Consider the following 21,070-nt stretch of genomic DNA (forward strand, 5'->3'; position numbering starts at 1 on the left):
CTCAGAAGCCAGAACAGCAAGAGGGATCGCTGTGCAGTGAAAGCAGCAATCCCTCTTGCTGTTCTGGCTTCTGGGATAGCTGCGCAGCCTGCATTCACTCCATAAGACGCACACACATTTCCCCTTACTTTTTAGGACGGAAAAAGTGAGTCTCATAGAGCAAAAATATGGTATATGCTTTCGTGTGCATGCACACTTCAGCGTATACCCAGAAGAAACTTAGTTGGTCTCTATGGTGCTACTGGACAATTTTTTAATTTTTCTATTTATTTCGACTGCGTCAGACCATCACAGCTACCTACCTGAATCTAGAATCATTTTTTTTAAGCTAGCATCTTCAGTAGCTGGTATGTTTTATTGCCTGTTTAATTGCTGTTGTTTTGTTGTTGCTGCTGTTCAGAGATTGTTACTGTATCTTTTGCCTTAAATATACTTATCCGGGATATGAATGTTGAAGAAAACACACCAAAGAGATTTCCCTGCCATGTTGTTCTGCAACAGAAGCGCTCTTGTGAGCAAAGGGTTCGGAGCCAGTGGAACCAGAGATCCAGTTGGTTTGTTTCCAAACTCTATGAATAACCTCTATAGACACAAAAACTCCTAACAATTTCTCCTTGATGTTCATTTTCTCTTTATGGCTAGACTGTGCCTTTCTCCAGGTGTACCAAAATCTGTCTACCTGGATACACCAAAGTGGTTCAAGAAGGAAAGCCGATTTGCTGCTATTCTTGTGCTCCATGTGCAGAAGGGACAATCTCTATTTGTGAAGGTGGGTGACTCCAAGTTAGAAGGAGAATAGGAATAGGAATCTCTGGCCAAAAAGTGGAGAGCGAAGTGGAGAACTTTGGGTGCACTGCCCACAATGCATTTATTTAGGGATATTAAACGGTGCCCTCAGTGAGAAAAGAACCAAAACCACACCAAAAAGAAAATGAGTTGTTTTTTTAAAAAAATATATATTAAAAATACAATAGTAAATGTTCACTTAGTGAAAGCACAATACAAAATAAAATAAATCATATTAAAATTATTACATGGAAGAAATACAAAAATATTTCTGCTACCTATTTAAAGACATATGTACCAACTTAATAGTGAACAATTATCCTTCTAACAACATTTCTCCAATCCAGCTAACTGAAATGTTGCTGGAGATGTTGGATAAATATATAAAAGTAAATAATTGCAAATAGACCAGAAGAATAAAAGAAAAAAACACACACCCAAATGATCTGGGCCCCAGAAGACAAAATATGAACTGTAAAAGCTCAAGGTAAAGAGGCATGTCGTTGGTATTTGGTGAAAGCTGTACAATGTCGACACCAGACACATGTCTGTGGAGGTGAGAGTTTCTCAGCTATACCTATATCCCAAGGTTGTTTGGGTGATAAAAAGCAAGGAAACCCTCTCTCTCCTTGAAGGAAAGTCAGGATGCTATGGTAAACATTGAAAAAGGAAATAAAGAAACTTTTGCCTCTCCCTCCCTACAATGCCTCCTTCCCTGATCACCCTTGCATCAGCATTATTCTTCCTCGTATTGTAGAACACAGATGGTTATTCATATTGTCAGGGACTCAGCGGGAGCGCAGGGAGGAGAGGAGATGGAAAGCGAGGGGGAGCAATCCGAGGGCAGCGTAGGAGAATATGACAGCAGCCCGATAGATTCCATGAGCCTCTCCAGCGAATCGGAAGATTCACAGAAGGGGGCGCCGATGGGCAGGGCAAGGGGCGACCCAAGGGGGACACCCCAGAAGCAAGGGGCCAGCGGGGACTACCAGAGCAGCAGTTGGAAATCAGGACCAGCTTCCCCACCAGAGCGTAGTGGGGGGGAGGAGTCCCAGGTGTCAGAGCCCACATATGCACCACCAGCGAGAGAAGATGAGTCAGGGTTGACCACGCCTCCATCGGAGAGCGAGTTAACGGTCAAGAGGAAAGTTGCAGGCTGGGCGCGCGCGCCAAGTTCAAAGGTACAGGCGAGCGGCACAGAAGGTAGTCCGGATAGGGAACCAGGTCCTAAAGCCCGCCGGAAGGAGGGGCAAGAATCGTCAGGGTCAGCGTCAGAGGAGTCCAGGAAGGATGAGACCCTAGCGGGCAGGAGGGCCCAGAGGAGAAAGGAACTTAGGAAGAGGTGGAGCAAAGCGAGAGTCTTAAACTGGTGTGGAAGGGGAGGAGACTCAGATGGGACTTCGCCGGTCTAAGGTCGAGACATAGAGCTGCACGCTGCGGCTTTAAAATGGAAACTGAATCGCAATAAAGACTTTTGTACATAACTACAGCCTAGCGTTGGTCCTCTGTGAGCTGGGACCTGGAGGCAGCTCTGACACATATGAATGATGTTTGGACCTCTTTTCTCCTCCTCCTTAGATGCAGATCATTGCATCAAATGTCCAGAAGATCAACATCCAAATAAAGACCGAGATCAATGTATCCACAAGATTATCACCTTCCTGGCTTATGAAGACTACTTGGGAATCATTTTAGCTTTCCTTTCCCTATTCCTGTCTTTAACAACAGGCTTTGCCTTGGGAATCTTCATTAAATACAAGGAAACACCCATCGTCAAAGCCAACAACAGGGACCTCTCTTACATCCTCCTCATTTCTCTCCTGCTTTCCTTTTTGTCTTCCTTCCTGTTCATTGGGGAGCCAAAGAGAGCGACTTGCCTTCTCCGGCAAACAGCTTTCAGCATCATCTTCTCCACTGCAGTTTCTTCTGTGTTGGCAAAAACCATCGCTGTGGTGCTGGCCTTTCTTGCTACTAAGCCAGGAAACAGAGTGAGGAGATGGCTGGGGAAGAGTCTGATGAACTCCATTGTCATTTCATGTTCCAGTGTCCAAGTGGTTATCTGCACCATCTGGCTAGGGATCTCTTCTCCATTCCCAGAGTCTGACATGCACTCCCAGGCTGGGCAGATCATTGTGCAATGTAATGAAGGGTCTGTTGCTATGTTTTACAGTGCCCTGGGCTACATGGGCATCCTGGCTGCCATCTGTTTTATGGTGGCTTTTTTAGCCAGGAAGCTGCCTGGGGTCTTCAATGAGGCCAAGCTGATCACCTTCAGCATGCTGGTCTTCTGCAGTGTTTGGGTGTCCTTTGTGCCCACCTACCTGAGCACCAGGGGGAAATACATGGTAGCCGTGCAGGTCTTCTCTATTTTAGCGTCCAGTGCTGGGCTTCTCGGTTGTATCTTCCTCCCTAAGTGCTACATTATTGTGCTGAGGCCTGATCTGAATACGAAGGAGCACCTAACAACTCAAATTAAAGATGCCATATGATTCTCTAAGGGCTCAGCTACACATTTTACTTATTTATTAAAGTTCTTATGTTTCACCAGTAAACATTATCATATTACATCACAAGGCTTATTGTACTATAATTTTCAACATGTATACAAAGTTTATATACTAAAAGAAGAAGCAAAAACAAGGACAAAAACCTATTCCAAAATCATATATGTACCCATACATTGGACTTCCTGTCTATCCTGTTGTATATTCCTTTTTTCTTTTTCTTTTTTTACAAATGAATGTACTCTTATTATTGTATATTTCTTTGCATTTTATCTAATACATTCCTGTATCAATATGTACCCTTGGTCTTATTTCTCAACTCAGTCTCTCTCCAACGTCAATTGAATGCTAGCATAGATAGTGACCCCTTACTGTATTTTTGAAGATATATCTTATATCTATCCCACTTTTGCATAAATTTTTGTTTTGAGTTGCCTCTCAGGCTATTTGTCAACTGCGCCATTTCAGTAAATTCTTGTAGCGTATTATGCCAATCTGTGCCACATTATTGTACTGAGGCCTGATCTGAATACAAAGGAGCACCTAACAACAAAAAATAAATATGTCATGTGATTCTCTAAGGACTCAGCTAAATAGCTGCAAGTAAAACATTTCAAACGTGTTGTAAAGTGCATTTTACAAATGTGACAACAGATGACAACAGCGAGCTATGCAAAATTCAATGTATTTTTCAAAACGTTTTTACTCTTCCTTTCCCATAAATAATGAATGATGAAAATGTTTTTGTAACGTTGGGGTGTGTGCAGTGTGCAGTCAGCTTGCCAGTGGATTGCGTAATTGAAGCCACAACATTGCTTGTAGAAGAAAATATCTCAGACAGTTAACTAAGGTCAGGGGTAGTATATTGTACTGGCACATAGTAGAACAACTATGTACAACACAGTTCTTTTAGCATCCCTAGAGCCCAAGGAAGGTCAGTAGCTTATGCAGTTAATGACATTCAGTATTGTAGCTGAAAGTGATTCTACCTTGGTCTGCCTCTCAATCCAGACAGATCGCTTATTGAATAGAGCAACCAAGTTTTTCCAGGAATAGAGCAACCAAGTTTTTCCTTGGGCAGGGAAGGTGGTGTTGCAGGGGCTCCCCCTAAGACTTCCTCCTTCTTAGTTGGAGTGATAATTTGGCATCTCCCAAGCTCCACTAAGCTCCAGTCTTGGTTGAAGGGTCTGTGTTTATTGCTGGAGCCTGAATGAAGTGTCTGGGTGGCTGGTGTTACCCATTGATTTATATGGGGATTTGTAATGTTTTTGTCCCATTGATACACTTTAAACCAATCTATTCCACCTTTTATACATGCCAGCATTCATTGTATTTCTTTTTTTTTTTTTTAATAATTTTTATTATTATACATTTTATAAAATTCCCTCCAATTCTTCGTTCAATCCCGCATACAACAAATCATAGTTATTTTTTGACTTCCTTCAACGTCTCTGACAATCATCCGTAGTTACACCTTCAGTACACATTCCCTTCTTTCGTATTGCCATTTTTCCTCCTTACTCCTATTATTTCTCATAAACAATACTTATTTTCTTTTTTTACAGTGCCTCTTTAAATCCCGCTAGCGTTGTGTTCACACCACATATATTTTTCAGATAATCCACAAATTTCCCCCAGTCTTCGATGAACTTTTGATCTTTAATATATCTAATTTTCCCAGTTAATTTGTCCAGTTCTGCATAGTCTGTCATTTTTAGTCTCCATTCTTCTATCGTCGGTATTTCCTCTTGTTTCCACTTCTGAGCCAACAGGATTCTGGCTGCCGTTACCGCATACTGGAAAAGCTTACAGTCCTTTCTTCTGATGTCCTTTCCTACCATACCTAAAAGAAAAGCTTCGGGTTTTTTCGCAAAAGTATATCTTAACATTTTTTTCAACTCATTATATATCATTTCCCAAAAACTTTTCACTTTCTTACATTCCCACCACTGATGAAAGAATGTCCCTTCCTTATCTTTGCACTTCCAACATTTGTTATCAACCTTATACATCTTTGCTAATTTTACAGGTGTCATATACCATCTATAAAACATTTTCATCACATTCTCCTTCAGTGTGATACATGCTGTAAATTTTAAATGCTCTTTCCACAGTTTTTCCCAATCTTCAAATTGAATATTGTACCCAAAATCCTTTGCCCACTGTATCATTACCGATTTGACCTCTTCATCTTTCGTATTCCATTCCAGCAATATCTTATACATTTTTGACATAATTTTATACTCATTATTTATAATGTCCTTTTGGAAATTTGATTCCCTTTCCACATAACCCTTTTCCTTCAGATCTTTTTTAAATATTTCATTAACTTGGTAATGGTGCAACCAATCGTAAACTAGATCTTTAACTTGTTCATATGGCTTCAGTTTCCATTTTCCTCCCTCTTTAACTATCAGTTCCCCATAAGTGGCCCATTTATTTCTCATATTGATCTTCTTCACAGTTATTACCTCTAACGGGGACAGCCAGTGTGGAACTTTTGGTTCCAGTATATTCTTGTATCTCTCCCAAACCTCTATTAGTGAACCCCTGAAGATGTGGTTTCCAAATCCTTTATGAACCCTTTTTTTATCACACCAAAGATACGCGTGCCACCCAAATCTGTTATCAAATCCTTCAAGATCTAATAATTCATTATTTTCTAACTTTATCCATTCTTTTAACCAGCATAGACAGGCTGCTTCATAGTATAGTCTCATATCTGGCAGGGCGAAGCCTCCTCTTTCTTTTACATCCGTCAGTAATTTAAATTTTATTCTAGGCTTCTTCCCCTGCCAGATATACCTTGAAATCACTTTTTGCCATTCTTTAAAAATTCCTGTACCCTTTAATATGGGTAAGGTCTGAAATAGGAATAACATCTTTGGTAGCACCGTCATTTTTATTGTAGAAATTCTTCCCCAAAATGATAATTTCATTCTGGCCCACACCTCCAGATCCTTCTTTATTCCCTTCCATACCGGGATGTAATTATTTTGGTATAGATCAATATTCTTGGCTGTTACCCAAATTCCCAAATATTTAACCTTTTTCACCACCTCTATCTCTGTTCGTTGTTGCATTCATTGTATTTCTTCTTCGCTTTCTTTTTGCAGTTTCTTTTATTTCTTTTTTCTAAAGATCAGTTAATAGCTGTGTGCTGGGAAACTGTTTCTAGGAACCTGCACAATTTGATGCTGAGCCAAGAAGACATCTCTGAACTTCAGAAGAAAGATGTATTTTCCTGCAGTGCCCTATGCCTTGTTTTTTATTCTATATTTTGGAAATGTACATGCAGGTTTTTTCCCTTTAACCTTTTTTGGGGCCCCCAAGAGAGTGGGGCCGTAAGCTATAGCTTGTTTAGCTTATACGTAAATCTGGCACTGTCTCTGAATAGCGTTTGTTGCGGAACAAGACCACCAAAGGGCTCTTACCCCCATGCCCTGCTTGTGAGCTTCCCAAAGGTGTATGATCAGACACTGTAATATATGGGATGCTGGACTAGATGGGACTTGGTCTCATCTGGCTGCAGAGCTTTCCTAATGCTGTTGAGGCCAAACTTGCACACACACACACATACACACACACATCAAACTTTGGCAATTCACCTGTGATTTCTTATAAACATGTTTTTCCTCCAGCTCTGCACCTGCCACCCAAACTTTGCAATGACTAAAGTTTGTTGCAGTGTCAAATTTATTCTCCTTATAATTATCAAAATCATAGCTATTTATTCCTGACAAGATCAAGATATATTTCTGGAGGTTGCCAAGACAGCACAATCAAGGACAGCAGGAAGTTATATCTAGCTCTGTGCCTGGGGAGAAAGGCTGATGCAGAGAATAGCTGTTTTGTCAGAGACAGTCTGAATGAACAGCTGAGGGATACCTGAATGTTGCCCATACTGGGAAAGTCACTGCAGCATTCCTCTTGCAAGTGTTTTTGACTTCTGATTACCTGGCTGGGGAGGAGAGAGGAGCAGCCACAAGAGAAGAGTAGGAGGCATAGGCAAAATGATTTCCCTCCTGCTTTTCCTGCTAATGATACATGGAGACTGCAAAAATCAAGGAAAAATATGTCCCTTTAAGATCTGGGAAGAAAGTAGAACACAAAATTACTACCGGCCCGGAGACTTCATAATTGGTGGGATCATATCTCCAAGTGTGTTGACTCTAGAAGACCCATTCTTTTTTTCCCAGATTCCCTCAAAAAGGCTTGGATGGTAAGTAATTAGATGCCGCTGGATGTCATGCTTCTCCAACACCACTCCAACAGTTTCTACTTAATTCATAATAATAAAGGCAATTTTCCACTTTGAAAGATGTGTGTTTTCTTTCTTTCTTTGCAATGGAATTTGCAATCTCCTAGTTTTTATTTTTAAGTGGTAAATAGATTTACACCTTGTAACTAGGTGATCCTCAGATGAAGAGCGGTATATAAATTTATTACATAAATAATAATAAAAATATATTCCTTGTCTCAGCCCAAACTTCAAACATACATATCATTGTTTGGGGATGAGCTACTTTGAGATTGATATCAATTAGAAAGAAGATTTGTTTTCTTTACATGGTTACAATAGGTTTCTGACCTTTTTTATTTGATGTTTAATTGCAGTTTTACGCCTAGGTTCTACTGGCACATCTTGTCCTTCTTGTTCCCCGTTCAGGAGATCAACCAGAATTCCAGGTTCTTACCCAACATCTCCTTGGGCTACAACCTCTTTGAGAACTTTTTTGATGCAAGGATGACTTCCGATGCCATGCTAGACCTGCTTGCAGGAGGGCAAAGCAATATTCCAAACTATAACTGTGGAGAATGGAATAACCTGCTGTCTGTTCTTGAAGGGAGCAATTCTGCCATCTCGAAAGAGATTTCAGCCATGTCTGGCATCTACAAAATCCCACAGGTATGAAGGATAGGGACAAGAAATAAATTCCACTTTCTTCCCAGGAGAGTCAATATGGGAAATGAAAAAGTGAGAAAACCCTTAGTGATAGTAGATCTTTCTTCCACCATCCACCAATCTGGCACTCTCCAAATATTTCAGACTAAAACTGCAATCAACCGCAGCAAGCACATTTTTTTCAGACAATAACAGATAATAAGTAATAACAGACAATAAATACAGTATCTATTCCTTTTCCTGAAAATCAAACAAATCACTAATCTCTTCCTTTCCTCACTAGATCAGTTATGGCGTTATGACTCAGACACTGGATGAGAAAACTGAAGCCCCCTTTGTCTACCAAATGGTCCCCAAGGGGGAAAGTCAGTATTGGGGGATTGTCAAGTTGCTCCTGAATTTTGGATGGACGTGGACTGGCCTCTTGGTTTCAGACAATGATAATGGAGAAAGGTTCTTGAGTGCCTTGACACCTCTGATGACCAGCAATGGAATTTGCATTGCCTTATTAAAAAGAATACCAGAACATAACCTAAATCCATATCTCATCCCAAGTGAACCATTTACAATATGGGACCAAGTCAAAATATTTGTTTACTATAAAAGCAGTCAAGGGGCATGGACTGAACTCATGATAATACAACAATTTCTTGAGAAACAAATTGGGGGGAAAGTCTGGATCTCAACAGGTCTTCTAGACGTTAATTTTGGTTTTCATAGTGCTCCTGATCTCTTCCAGTTCATCCATGGATCTTTGTCCTTCATAATGAAGCCCCAACTAAGGAACAAATACCAATCCTATGTGCCAGTTTTCAAAATTCTTGAACAGTTTTGGGATAAAGCATTTCATTGTTTATATAGAAAGCACACATTGGCTGCGAAAGGTCGGACAAGATGCACAGAGAATGAGAAACTGGAGTTGCTGCCTGAAGAGGAGCTGGATAGAGCCCTGTCTCAAGACAGCTATATCACTTACTTCAGTATCCAAGCTGTGGCTCAGGCTTTAAAAGCTGCATATTCATCCAGATCAAAGGTCATGCTGATGGCGAGTGGAGGAGACAGGCTGGAACGTCAAAGGCTACAGCCATGGCAGGTATTTCCTTTTCCTTGTTGCAAATTGCAACTCATTTTCCCACCACTGGATTCAGATTTAGGACTGGGGTTTTTATTTCTTTTTGCTCCTTTTGGTGGAAAATCTCATTAGTGAGTCTTGTGGCAGAAGCAGACCTTTCTGCCTATTGTGGTTAGGTCAGAACAGTCCCCCACCATCTAGTTCTTCCTCTCTGGCGCCCTGAGAGAGATGCAGCCATCATCGCAGAAGTTGGTTCCTCCTCATCTCCCACTGTGTCTCTGCTGGGACTTGAAGTTGAACATCAACTGTAAAACAGAAGGAATTTTTAATTATATATTAATATCTAAACTTTAACATGATAAAATTGGCCTTTGTCAAAAGAGTCCAGGGCTCTTTAACAACTTGGATAGTATGAAACACACTGTAAAACTACAGAAGGAACATGAAAAGCAAAGACCTTCTCAGCTTGTTGGAAAAGCTGTTGAAAGAAACAGATTTTTTTTTTTTTTAAAAAAAGGGGGGGTTGTATTTAAATTATATTAACTGTTAAAAAATTTACCTCTATGCCAATAAATTAGCACAATCCAATGATAATGGGAGACAATGTCCTCCTTTGTGGCATTGTGCAAGTTCTACTGAAAGCGGATACACTTTGAACGGAAAGGAGAAGTCTTCAATTTGCAGGCTTCCACATTATCTAGAATACTGAGCAACAAAAGTTTCAATCTCATGATAGTATGTATGTGCAAATTCCCCCTACTTTCAGATAATTTTACCAGGCAGGGGGACTACTCTGAATGGCCACACATCCCACTCCTATGCTCTTGGCTGTGAGCAGACCTAGGTGACCCCTATTGACAAATAACCTTCCATGGTGATACAGTGAGCAGCTGGGAAATAGTGTTCTGTTCATAAGGTAAGGGTCTAACTGTGCACTAGGAGTGCCAATATGGCCCCTATGCCTGGGCCTGTAGGTGTCATGCAGCATGCATGGCTCTGGCACCAAAATTTGTGGATGCCCGACCCCTTCATGGGGAATTTTGTAGGTACTTGGGCACCCAGGCCCCATGGAGTTGGCATCTATGCTGTGCACTGATTTGTAGCACCATCTATGTTCAAAAAGTTTGGTATTTGTGCTATTTTTATTTTTTAAGAAGTATTTTTATTGTCTTTTGTATTTATCTTATTCCCGGGAAACCTTATTAATTTATACAATGAGTTGCCTACAAATGTTCTAATAAAGAAAAAGGAATGGCTGCAAAAGGCTCACGAGTCCAGATGAAATATGCACAGACCCCAATTCCTAGGAGATTAGAGCTCAAAGTGTAGAGGTCTGATATTCAACTTTTCTATTTTATAAATTATGGTGTTTTTAACTGCTCTTCCAGCTCCACCCTTTCTTAGGAGGACTCCAGTTTTTGAATACTTCCATGGGCAGCCTCAGATTGGATGAGAATGGGGAGATTCCATTCTACTATGACATTGAGAACTGGGTGATGTTTCCCAATAAGTCTCGTGTAAGAGTGCTGGTTGGGAGTGTAAGGAGAGACGGATCCACTGACACCAAGTTCACAATCAACTCACAAGCCATTGTGTGGCCCAAGTGGTTTGAGAAGGTATGGCATTCTACTTTATCCCGCATGACATCTGTAATGGTCTAATCACTTACTGAATAATTCCAAGGGCGCTTTGACTACAGCCCCTTGCACACCTGCTGGGGAGTAAGGGCTCATTGAGACTTCCATTTCTGCCACAATGCGACTTACAGGTCCTGATCTGTGTCTGAGCAGGATTTTTGTTTTATGGTGTTTTTTTCTGCCAGCACTTTCCTGTGGAAACCTGAATTGCCATTTGCTCTGATTCACTGCTAAAAGGAAGGAAGGAAGGAAGGAAGGAAGGAAGGAAGGAAGGGAGGGAGGGAGGGAGGGAGGGAGGGAGGAAAGGGCTGCTTTGACATGGAGCTTTAATGAATGGACCTGTGACTAGAAAGATGGCCCAAAAGGAAGTGTGGATAAGCCCTAATCAGTGTAATGCAAGGTTTTCCAAAGTCAGCCCAGGGGGTGAATGAGATTCATGTCCAGATTTCAGGAAGCAAGGAGTGGAAAGGAGAGCTCTTGCTACCTGGAATCTTGATGGCATCTCCTGGCCTCAGTGCTTAGATGGTTAACAAGCATGGTGTTAGCTTTGGAAAAAGAATAATAAAGTAACCATAATTTAGGAGGCAGTTTTTGAAGTTGGAGTCTTCAGGTGGTGGTCTGTTTAACTGCTTTTCCTATTGCTCTGTCTCAGCTGCTGCCAACCTAGCAGTTCAAAAGCATATGAGTGCAAGTAGATTAATAAGTACCATTGCAGTGGGAATGTAAATAGTGTTTCTGTGCACTCTGGCACTCATCACAGTGTCCTATTGCTCCAGAAGTGGTTTAGTCATGCTGCCACATGACCCAGAAAGCTGCCTGAGGATGAATGCCGGCTCCCTTGGCCTGAAAGTGGAGATGAGCGCCACATCCCATAGTCAAATTTCACTGGACTTAACCATCTAGGGGTCCTTTGATTTTAACTTCATAAGTATGTTTTATTGCTGCTGTTTTGTTATCGCTGTCATTCTAGGATTTGTCATTTGCTTTTTGGATACTTTTGTATAGAATATGCAGATATAATTTTCTGAACAAGAAAGGAAACACACCAAAGAGTTTTCCCTGCCACGTTGTCCTGCATCAAAATGCTTCCCTGGAAAAGTGCCTGGGGTCAGTGGGAATAGGGACCCTTCTTAGGTCCATTCCAAACTCCAGAAATGAATGACAGAGACACAAATAGTCCTGACACTTTCTGTTTGATGCATGTTCTCTGTGTTTAGACTGTACCTAGCTCCAGGTGTACCAAAAGCTGTCAACCTGGATACGCCAAAGTGGTTCAAGAAGGAAAGCCCGTTTGCTGCTATGCTTGTGCCCCATGTGCAGAAGGGACCACCTCTGCTCAGGAAGGTGGGTGAATATAAACAGGAGCCCTTTTGAGAATAGAAATTGTGGAAACATTCACTTAGGAAGACTTTCTGTGAAGAGTCAAAAGACATTTTTGAATGTGTCTCTTTTTTTGGCTTCTCTATTCATCTAAGTTCATTCTTGGAAGTGGGTTGAAACAAAGAATGAAAAGGAAGCAATTGGTGGTCTACAAATTAATGATCATGGTGAGGGCATCCTCAGTGGTCAAATATATTATTTATATAAGGTAAAACCATTTATATAAGGTAAAACAATGGAACAGGACAGTATAAATTCAGCAAAAGCTGTACAAGAAGCACCTCTGTGGGAGGTCACTGCCTCTCAGCTTTACCTATATCGCAAGGTTGTTTGGGTGATAAAACTGAGAAACTTTTGAAAACCACCTCTATCATCATGAAGGAAGGCAACAGTATAAGCAGAAATATTAAATAAGCCAGTGAAATAACCAATTTTGTCCACTCCCTTTTTAGACATTCTTTTTTCCCGACACTCCCTTATATGGACATCGTTCCCCCTAAAATGTAATAGAACATAGATGGTAATGGATTTAAATGATGCTAAAGCACTCCTTTTTCCTCCTTAGATGCAAAGAATTGTACCAAATGTCCCGAAGATCAGCATCCAGACAAGGGTCAAGTTCAATGTGTTCCCAAACGTATCTCCTTCCTGACCTATGAAGAAACTTTGGGAGGCCTTTTAGCTTCCATTGCAATCTTGCTGCTATTAATGACAAGCATTGTTTTAGGAATCTTCCTTAAGTACAAAGAAACGTCCATAGTCAAAGCCAATAACCGGGACCTCTCCTACATCCTCCTTGTCTCCCTCCTGCTCTCTTTTTTGTCCTCCTTCCTATTCATTGGCCGGCCAAAGAAAGAGACCTGCCTTCTCCGACAAATGGTCTTCAGCATCATCTTCTCTGTTGCCGTCTCTTCTTTGTTGGCTAAAACCATCACTGTGGTGCTGGCCTTCATGGCCACCAAGCCAGGGAACAGAGTGAGGAGATGGCTGGGGAAAAGTCTGGCCAACGCTGTTGTCATTTCCTGTTCCAGTGTCCAAGTTCTCATCTGCACCATCTGGCTGAGTACCTCTCCCCCATTCCCAGAGTCTGACATGCACTCTCAGCCTGCAGAGATTATCCTGCAATGCAATGAAGGGTCTGTGGCCATGTTTTATGGTGCCCTGGGCTACATGGGCTTCCTGGCAGCCATCTGCTTCACGGTGGCTTTCCTAGCCAGGAAGCTGCCTGGGGCCTTCAATGAGGCCAAGCTGATCACCTTCAGCATGCTGGTCTTCTGCAGTGTTTGGGTGTCCTTTGTGCCCACCTATCTGAGCACCAAGGGGAAATACATGGTAGCCGTGCAGGTCTTCTCTATGTTGGCCTCCAGTGTTGGGCTTCTGGGCTGCATCTTCATCCCAAAGTGCTACATCATTATACTGAGGCCTGATCTGAACACAAAGGAGCACTTGACAACAAAAACCTAAAGATGGCAGCAGATTCTCCAGGCTATATAAAGGGATGGGTGCTGCTTAAAACAGAAAATTAATCAGAAACAGTCGGTGTGAACTTAATTCAGGTTTGATAGAGGACCTTGGGACATGTAGTGGGCTTCAGGGTCCCTGTTATTATTCTACAATAGGTACTTACATACAGTTACATACCCTTTATCCTTTTCTTTTTTGCCAGAAGAAGGTTCTCTATATATATATTTAAAGCTTGTATACTTGCTAAAAGTTGGTGATGATCCGTTGCTGTTGCTTGAGCTGCCTGAAGATGCTTCCCTGGTGGCTTTTGACGGCTTAGATTCTTGGATGAATCAAGATGCAATGTGGCCACCCAAGGAGGAGAAACCTCTGAGCTTTATTGCAATATAAAAGAGGGACACTATTTTAACCTTTCTGAGTTATATAAAAGGGCAGCAAGGCTTGAAGTAATATAAGTACTTCTAACATGATGTGATATTATCCTGTTTCTTTCCCAATAATCATTCGTTGGTGGGATGCACAGTGTGGGTTCCACCAAATGCTCTTTTCATAGTTCAAGCATTCATCAGGTTTTCCTTCCATGAGGATTTTCTGATGAAAAGTAACACGAGCTAAACCTGAACTGACTCTCACCTTTGAAACATGAATACATTATTAAAGCAGTGTGACTATCATCAATAATTTTTTGCAAATTACATCTCAATTGTTTATGTCGCTTTATTTTCTTTAAATGTACCATCTTTTCTCGTTTACAAGACGCCCCCATGTAATAATAATAATATAGTGGATGATCGAGTTGCGAACTTGATCTGTGTGGGAAACACGTTTCAACCCGCAGTGTTATCAACCCACAGTGCCGCGTCTGCGCACGCGTGGGTTCTGATTCGGCGCTTCTGGCCAAGCGCAAAGAGCGATTTAGCGTTTCTGCGCATGCACAAGCCCCAGAACCCAGAAGTAACCTGTTGAGAGCCAGTGTGGTGTAGTGGTTAAGAGCGGTAGTCACGTAATCCGGGGAACCAGGTTCGCGTCTCCGCTCCTCCACATGCAGCTGCTGGGTGACCTTGGGCTAGTCACACTTCTTTGAAGTCTCTCAGCCCCACTCACCTCACAGAGTGTTTGTTGTGGGGGAGTAAGGGAAAGGAGAATGTTAGCCGCTTTGATACTCCTTAAAGGGAGTGAAAGGCGGGATATCAAATCCAAACTCTTCTTCTTCCGGTACTTCCGGGTTCAGCGATGTGCGCAACCTGAAATCACACAACCCGAAGCGTCTGTAACCCAATGTATGACTGTAATAAATTAGAGGGTGGGCTGTACCGAATAGGCCCTCTGCCTGGTTCCCTTTAACCTCACTTCTTGCAGTGATGGAACCTCCAGAAGAGCCTTGCAGCTGAACCTCAGTGTCCAGGCTGAATGAAGGGGATGGAGACAATCCTTCAGTTATAAGACGATACCTTTTTAAAAAATCCAAAGAGATCACCCAAAGTTGTTGAGTCGCTTGTGTGGCTCTGCAGCACTGCCACCACGACCCAACAAGGGAAGTCCGCTGCTGGTGCTCTTACTTCAGTTTGTGGTCTATTCACTGCCAGAGGGGTAGAGGCATGGGGAGCACATTGTTGGTGCTTAATGCCAGGGTGTTTAAAAGTCCAACAACCTATGTTTCCCACACTTTGCAAAAGCTGCAGATATTTCAGTCTTAAACTCCACTGGGGCTCTTTTAGTTAGAGAATGAGTCAAACCCAATATTTTTCAAAGTTTTCCTTAGATCTAGTTCCCCCCTCTGCCATATTTAGAAGAGCAAAATAGAGGACACATTTGCCAACTTCTACTTTTATCGCTAGGACAGCTCTCATTTTTAAGAAGTGGACATGCTCTGGAAAAAGAGGACATATGTCTGCTAGTTTCTCTTTGCCACTGAGCAGCTGCTTGGAGTCACAGGACTCTGTTTACATTCCAGAGACCTTCCAGGCTGTTGGAAGTCTCACGGAGGCAGGAGACGGATGTGATGTTTACTGGTGTCATGTTTCCTTTGTTCCTTTGTTTGAGTTGCTCTCTGCTTTCATAGAGAGAGGATGTATATTTCTTTGCTGTCTGTGTAGCCTAGAAATAAAAGTCTTTGCAATGTAGTCCAAACCTCTTGTCTCTTTCCTGTGCTGGAAACTCTGCTGAAGGGGGGAATGTGCCTTGGAGCCTCATCAAAGGCTCAGGTCGTTAATTATTCGTTGGGAGGGCGATTCCGGAAGATGAGATTTATCAGCTTGGCCGAGCAGAGATCCCGACAATGGCAACCCGAACAGGGCTCCCTGGACATCTGTGCCATGGTCCAATCCTGAAGGTGTAACTGCTTTATGTTCTGTGTTCCTGCTGCTTAGGGCTTCAGTGAATTGGTCTTAGAACACAACTAGTGGTAACTTAAATTAATAAATTAACTTTTAACTGCCATGTCAATGACCAATAAAAACAGTGCCATCTATGACTTGATCATGGATGGGGGAATTGACCTGACATGAGTAACCCAGATTTGGTTGGACACAGCAGCTTGGCCTGTTCTTACCACTGCTTGTATGCCAGGTTTCTCTTACGCACAGCAACTCAGGTCATGTTGGCGGGGAGTGGGGTTGCAGTGATTTTTTAGGAAGTCTTTAGTTTTCACGAAGCGACCTATTAGGAGGACACAGTTTTCTGAGTGCATGTTCTGGAACTCTGGCAAAAGGGGCAGTGCAGGATTCCTGTTGGTGTACCAGCCTCCCTGCTGCACCAAGAACTCCCTACTTCAGCTGCTTCAGGTTCTGCCAGATGTTCTCCTGGAAACACCTCACCTGGAGGTCCAAGGGAATTTTAACATGCATGCCGACACGATCTTACAAGGGACTGCTCAGACTTTGTGGAAAGCAAGGACTCCATGGGGCTTTCCCTGAATAAATCTGGCCTGTGTCATCGCTGTGGACATTCCTTAGATGTGGTGCTTCCCTCTGTGGATGTGGGTGATCTGACAATTCGAATGACCCAGCTCCCCTTCTTCATGGATCCCCCCAAAATGTTTGTGTTGACACCCAAAAATAGCCCATTTGAGGATTCCTAAAGACAAGCACAGTCCTAACAAGGGGTGAGACTTGCAGTGAGGAGCACTGCTTGCTTTTTGTTTGTGATACAGAGCATGTACTTTATTTTTCTTACTAGCAAAACTACTTAGGATATCATGGGACAAAATTCAGAAACAAAGAAAACTTCTCATCCCAATGCATCTGAAAAGAAATATCAAAACCCAAAGTCTAGACCTAAGGTGCTCAAACATGATCATTTGTGGCACTGGGAAATGGACAAGACAGATTCTCAGCAGCATAGGGGCTATTTTACACACCATGAATTATCTTACCTTGCCTTTGATTCTGATATTGGGCTGGTTTTTCTCACAGGTAATCTTTGGCTCAATCCCTAGAGCTTTGGTTAGAGTAAGGATAATTATACGAGAGGAAACGTCACCTTGGCAACACCATAGATTTTCTATGTGGCTTGATGCACAGGTGCAGAGGTGAAGGAAAACATGTTTATGAGAATTCACAGAAGTAGCTCCCTGGTTTTGACATGGGTCAGTGTGGGGAAAAGGTCAGCTTGGCCTTTAACTAACCAAGTACCTTCATAAGTGCCAAGACCAAGATATTCCTTTAGGATGTAAGTGAACACACAGACACACACACACACAACATGGAGTAGCTACTTTGAGCTCATGAAACCAGGCCACAGTCCCTTCTGGGCAACCTTATGGGGGGGGGCATATGCCAATGGCGGATATTGCTAGAGGCAAAAGTGGAAAGCACAATGAAAAACCCCCTTTGATCTTTTCTGCTGCAGCCTAGTTCCTACATACATATGCACACCCCTCTCTATTCTCTATCCAGACAAGCAAGGAGCAATATAAGAGTTCAAGGCAGCACATCAGTCATGCAAAAAAAAACAGGAATGTCACAAAGCAGGACCAGTAAGGGGCATGGCTAGGGAGGGGTATGTGGCCTACGCCGGAACAGATAGAGAGGCTTTCAGGAACACCTTGGCCAGTGGTTCCACAGCCCTGCTTTCCTGGAACCATCAAGAAGCAATATTATCTGTTCTGACGAACAGGAGGTACCTGAGATCTCAAGCTGAGAAGGATTTCCCCCAACTTCTCTCCCATACCTGACCTCCTCAATTACACCTCCATTTCTGGATGAACAGATTTCACTGGCAAATCACAAATGGGGGGGGGGGTGCAGGTACAGGTGAGACAAAAAATTCTGCTCAGCTATGGATTACCAATACTTTTTTTTCAAATAATATTTATTACTTTTAAAGTTTACAAAAAAGAGAAAAGAGCAAAAGAAAACAAAAGAAAACAAAAAGAAAACAATACAATACATAATATAAACAATACACAACACAACCTTAACACATTAAACTAAGCACATTAAACTAAACAAAATCCTGTCCCTAACCCTAACCCCAAACTGAACAAAACAAAAACAATTTAAAAGCATACATCACTCCTTTTCCAAGCTCTATTTTCATTCCCTTGTTTCATCGACCTCCTCTCGCCTCCCTTTTTGTATTCCACTTCTATTAATTATTTCAGCAAATCCTTTCCATCTTTCTCTGTTTTCTGTCATACTATAGATATCTTAACATATTTTTAACCTTATTTTCCATTGAAACTAGAATACTTATATATGCTTAACTCCTTATAACATTTCCACTAAGGCCATAAAATTTCATTCCAACGTTTTTCTATCATTCATTAATTTTACAGTATTTCTATAAATAAACTTTAACTTTCCCAATCTTGTTCCACCATCTCTTCTCCTTGGTCTCGGATTCTGCCAGTCCTTTCCGTCAATTCCATATAGTCCATCAACCTGGAGATCTTATGTCCGAGGCTCTTAACTCTTTTCCATGTCCCTTCTGCAGATCTTCTTCATGTTCTTTAATGCTAGAGAACAGATCTCGGGGAAACTCCAACCTAACAATGCTTTTATTCCTTCTCGACATGTCAGCCAAATTTCCATGGCTAAAATTAGGATCCAAACAGTATTTCAGAACATGTTTCAAGATTCTTCCAAGTCCAAAGGCCCGCAGAGCTTCAATCTCCTCCTGACCCAAGTCCATATCCCAAAAGTCCATTAATCCCTGCATAGAGGGATCTTTCCAACTTTCCTTCTCCAATCCAAGCCGGGCTCCAACCCCCAAAATCTGACTTTTCCTAAATTCAATCGTAAAAGGCCTCAACTTATAGTCATCAGTTTGCTTCTGTGAGGCTGAGGATCCCGCTTGTATTACTTTAGGTTTGGCAACAACAGCTTTCTCCTTCTCCTCCACACTTTGTCCTGCCAAAGTAGATTCCTGAACCAAATCCTGAATACTTTCTGTTTTGGTGCTCACTTTTTGTCCCAAATTAATCGCTTTTTGTCCCAAGTTGTCAATTTTAATAGTCATGTCATCCGTCTTTTTATGAAGCTGTTCCAGCAAATAGCTTATCTTGCATAATGCAGTTACTATGGCTTCTCCTGTCAACATTTTTAAAAAGTCCAAGGTCCATCTCTAGTTCTCGCAATTCTTTATCTTGCAGCTGGAGCTTTCCCAGTTACACTCCTGTAACAGTTTTAAAAGCTCCCTCTAGAGGGATACAGTCTCCACTTGTATCAGTCCTTTCAAGCACAACTCAGGCAATAAAGATAGTTTCAATTTTCAGGTACTTTTCCTCCTTTTTAAATGCAGAAGAGGACAATGGAAACAGTATCTTTCTCTTATTTAGCTAGCTGTCAAATACGTTCTGTTCATAGTCAATGAACTCTCCCAAAACATCACTTTTTCTGACAGCCCTTTTCCAGGTTCAGAGCAGTGGTAATTTGATTTTTTACTCTCTCCTGCAGGCTCGCTAGGTCCAGAATTTCCCCCCTCTTCTCCTGCTTCCAAGGGGTTTTTTGTAACTTTAACCAATGGAAATTTAATCCTTTACCAAAGGCTTTCCAAGACTTTAGCTTGTGGTGTTTTTGCTTCAATCTATTTACAAAAAAGGAAGGTGGACTTCCTGTTTAAAACCTTCCCGTTTCGATGCCAAATTAAGGTATTTGAAAATCCAATTTTCCATTCTACTCACAGGTAGTTGTTTAAAGTCCAATTGTCCACAGGAAAAAGTCAGCGCTCTCCGACAACAGCAATGCGGCTTCACTCCATGAAAGAAGCAGTCAATTCAAAGCACCACGCCACTCACCCCACGTCGCTCCGGATCCCCAAAACAGGGTTTCCCCGCGAGTAGGGGAGGTGCAAAAGGTGCCAGCCGAATCCCAAGTTCCCAAGCTTCTCCCGCCTGTGATTTCAGTGGGTCTCTGCCTTCGCCATGGCAGTCAGACCCTGCTTTCCATGGAGCAAGTTCCTCCCGATCGGAGGAGCTCTGCCATTACTGGAGGCGCCAACCCGGAAGTCCTGGATTACCAATACTTAACATGGAATATAAATGATGCAAATTCTCCTCAAAAGAGAAAAGAGATACAGTTGTACCTCAAGTTAAGTATTTAATTCGTTCCGGAGGTCTGTACTTAACCTGAAACTGTTCTTAACCTGAAACACCATTTCAGCTAATGGGGCCTCCTGCTGCCGCTGCGCTGCCGGAGCAGGATTTCTGTTCTCATCCTGAAGCAAAGTTCTTAACCTGAAGCACTATTTCTGGGTTAGCGGAGTCTGTAACCTGAAGCGTATGTAACCTGGGGTACCACTGTATTTCGCTTTTTTGGGGGGGGGGGACACACACTGAAATTGGATCAAATTTGTTTACAAGAAACACACATTAGGAAAAAGGGTATCAGATATTCGATTTAAAAAGATTAGGTGAGGAATTTATCTTTGCAGGACTGAGGGGGCTAAATGGAGATGTTCTTTATATACACATTCCCAGTTCTGCCCCAAATGGATATTCTCTGATGAACAAAGTAGATATGTTGAGATGGAAGTTAATATCCAAGAAAATTAAATTTTGGTTGTAGGTGTACATGCACTCAAGGAAGACAAACCAATATTTTATAAGGGACTTATGGGAAGGTTGACGGATTTTGCATATGAAAATTGGTCCCTCGTGGAAGTCAGGAATGGAGTGGACACTTCAATGCAGGACAGAACTTCACATAAAAATATCGGAACTTCCCAGGATAAAATAAAGAAACCCACTGGGAGCAGTCAAATACAACATTCCTTGTTTTGCTAGAGTGGACATGCAAGGGAATGTTTGGTCCAGCCAGTCACAACTTCCTGTTCCTCCTGGCCTGGAGCATCGTTCCTTGCGCATGTGACTAGTGGGTGG

At 42.1% G+C, this 21,070-nt stretch overlaps 1 protein-coding gene across 1 annotated transcript in view; it reads left to right on the plus strand.

Annotated features, from left to right (window-relative positions):
* Window positions 1–13,749, plus strand: part of LOC307210979 (vomeronasal type-2 receptor 26-like) — a gene marked incomplete at both ends in the record, with an annotated part of 29,560 nt that extends 15,811 nt beyond the window's left edge. Inside the window, 2 exons of the mRNA XM_079967177.1 lie at window positions 12,123–12,249; window positions 12,851–13,749. Of these exons, the coding sequence (XP_079823303.1) occupies window positions 12,123–12,249; window positions 12,851–13,749 (1,026 nt within the window). The remainder of the gene's footprint in view (window positions 1–12,122; window positions 12,250–12,850) is intronic.
* Between the last annotated feature and the right edge of the window lie 7,321 nt (window positions 13,750–21,070).

This window comes from Podarcis cretensis (genome assembly GCF_951804945.1).
Source record: "Podarcis cretensis genome assembly, chromosome: 2".
NCBI lineage: Eukaryota > Metazoa > Chordata > Lepidosauria > Squamata > Lacertidae > Podarcis > Podarcis cretensis.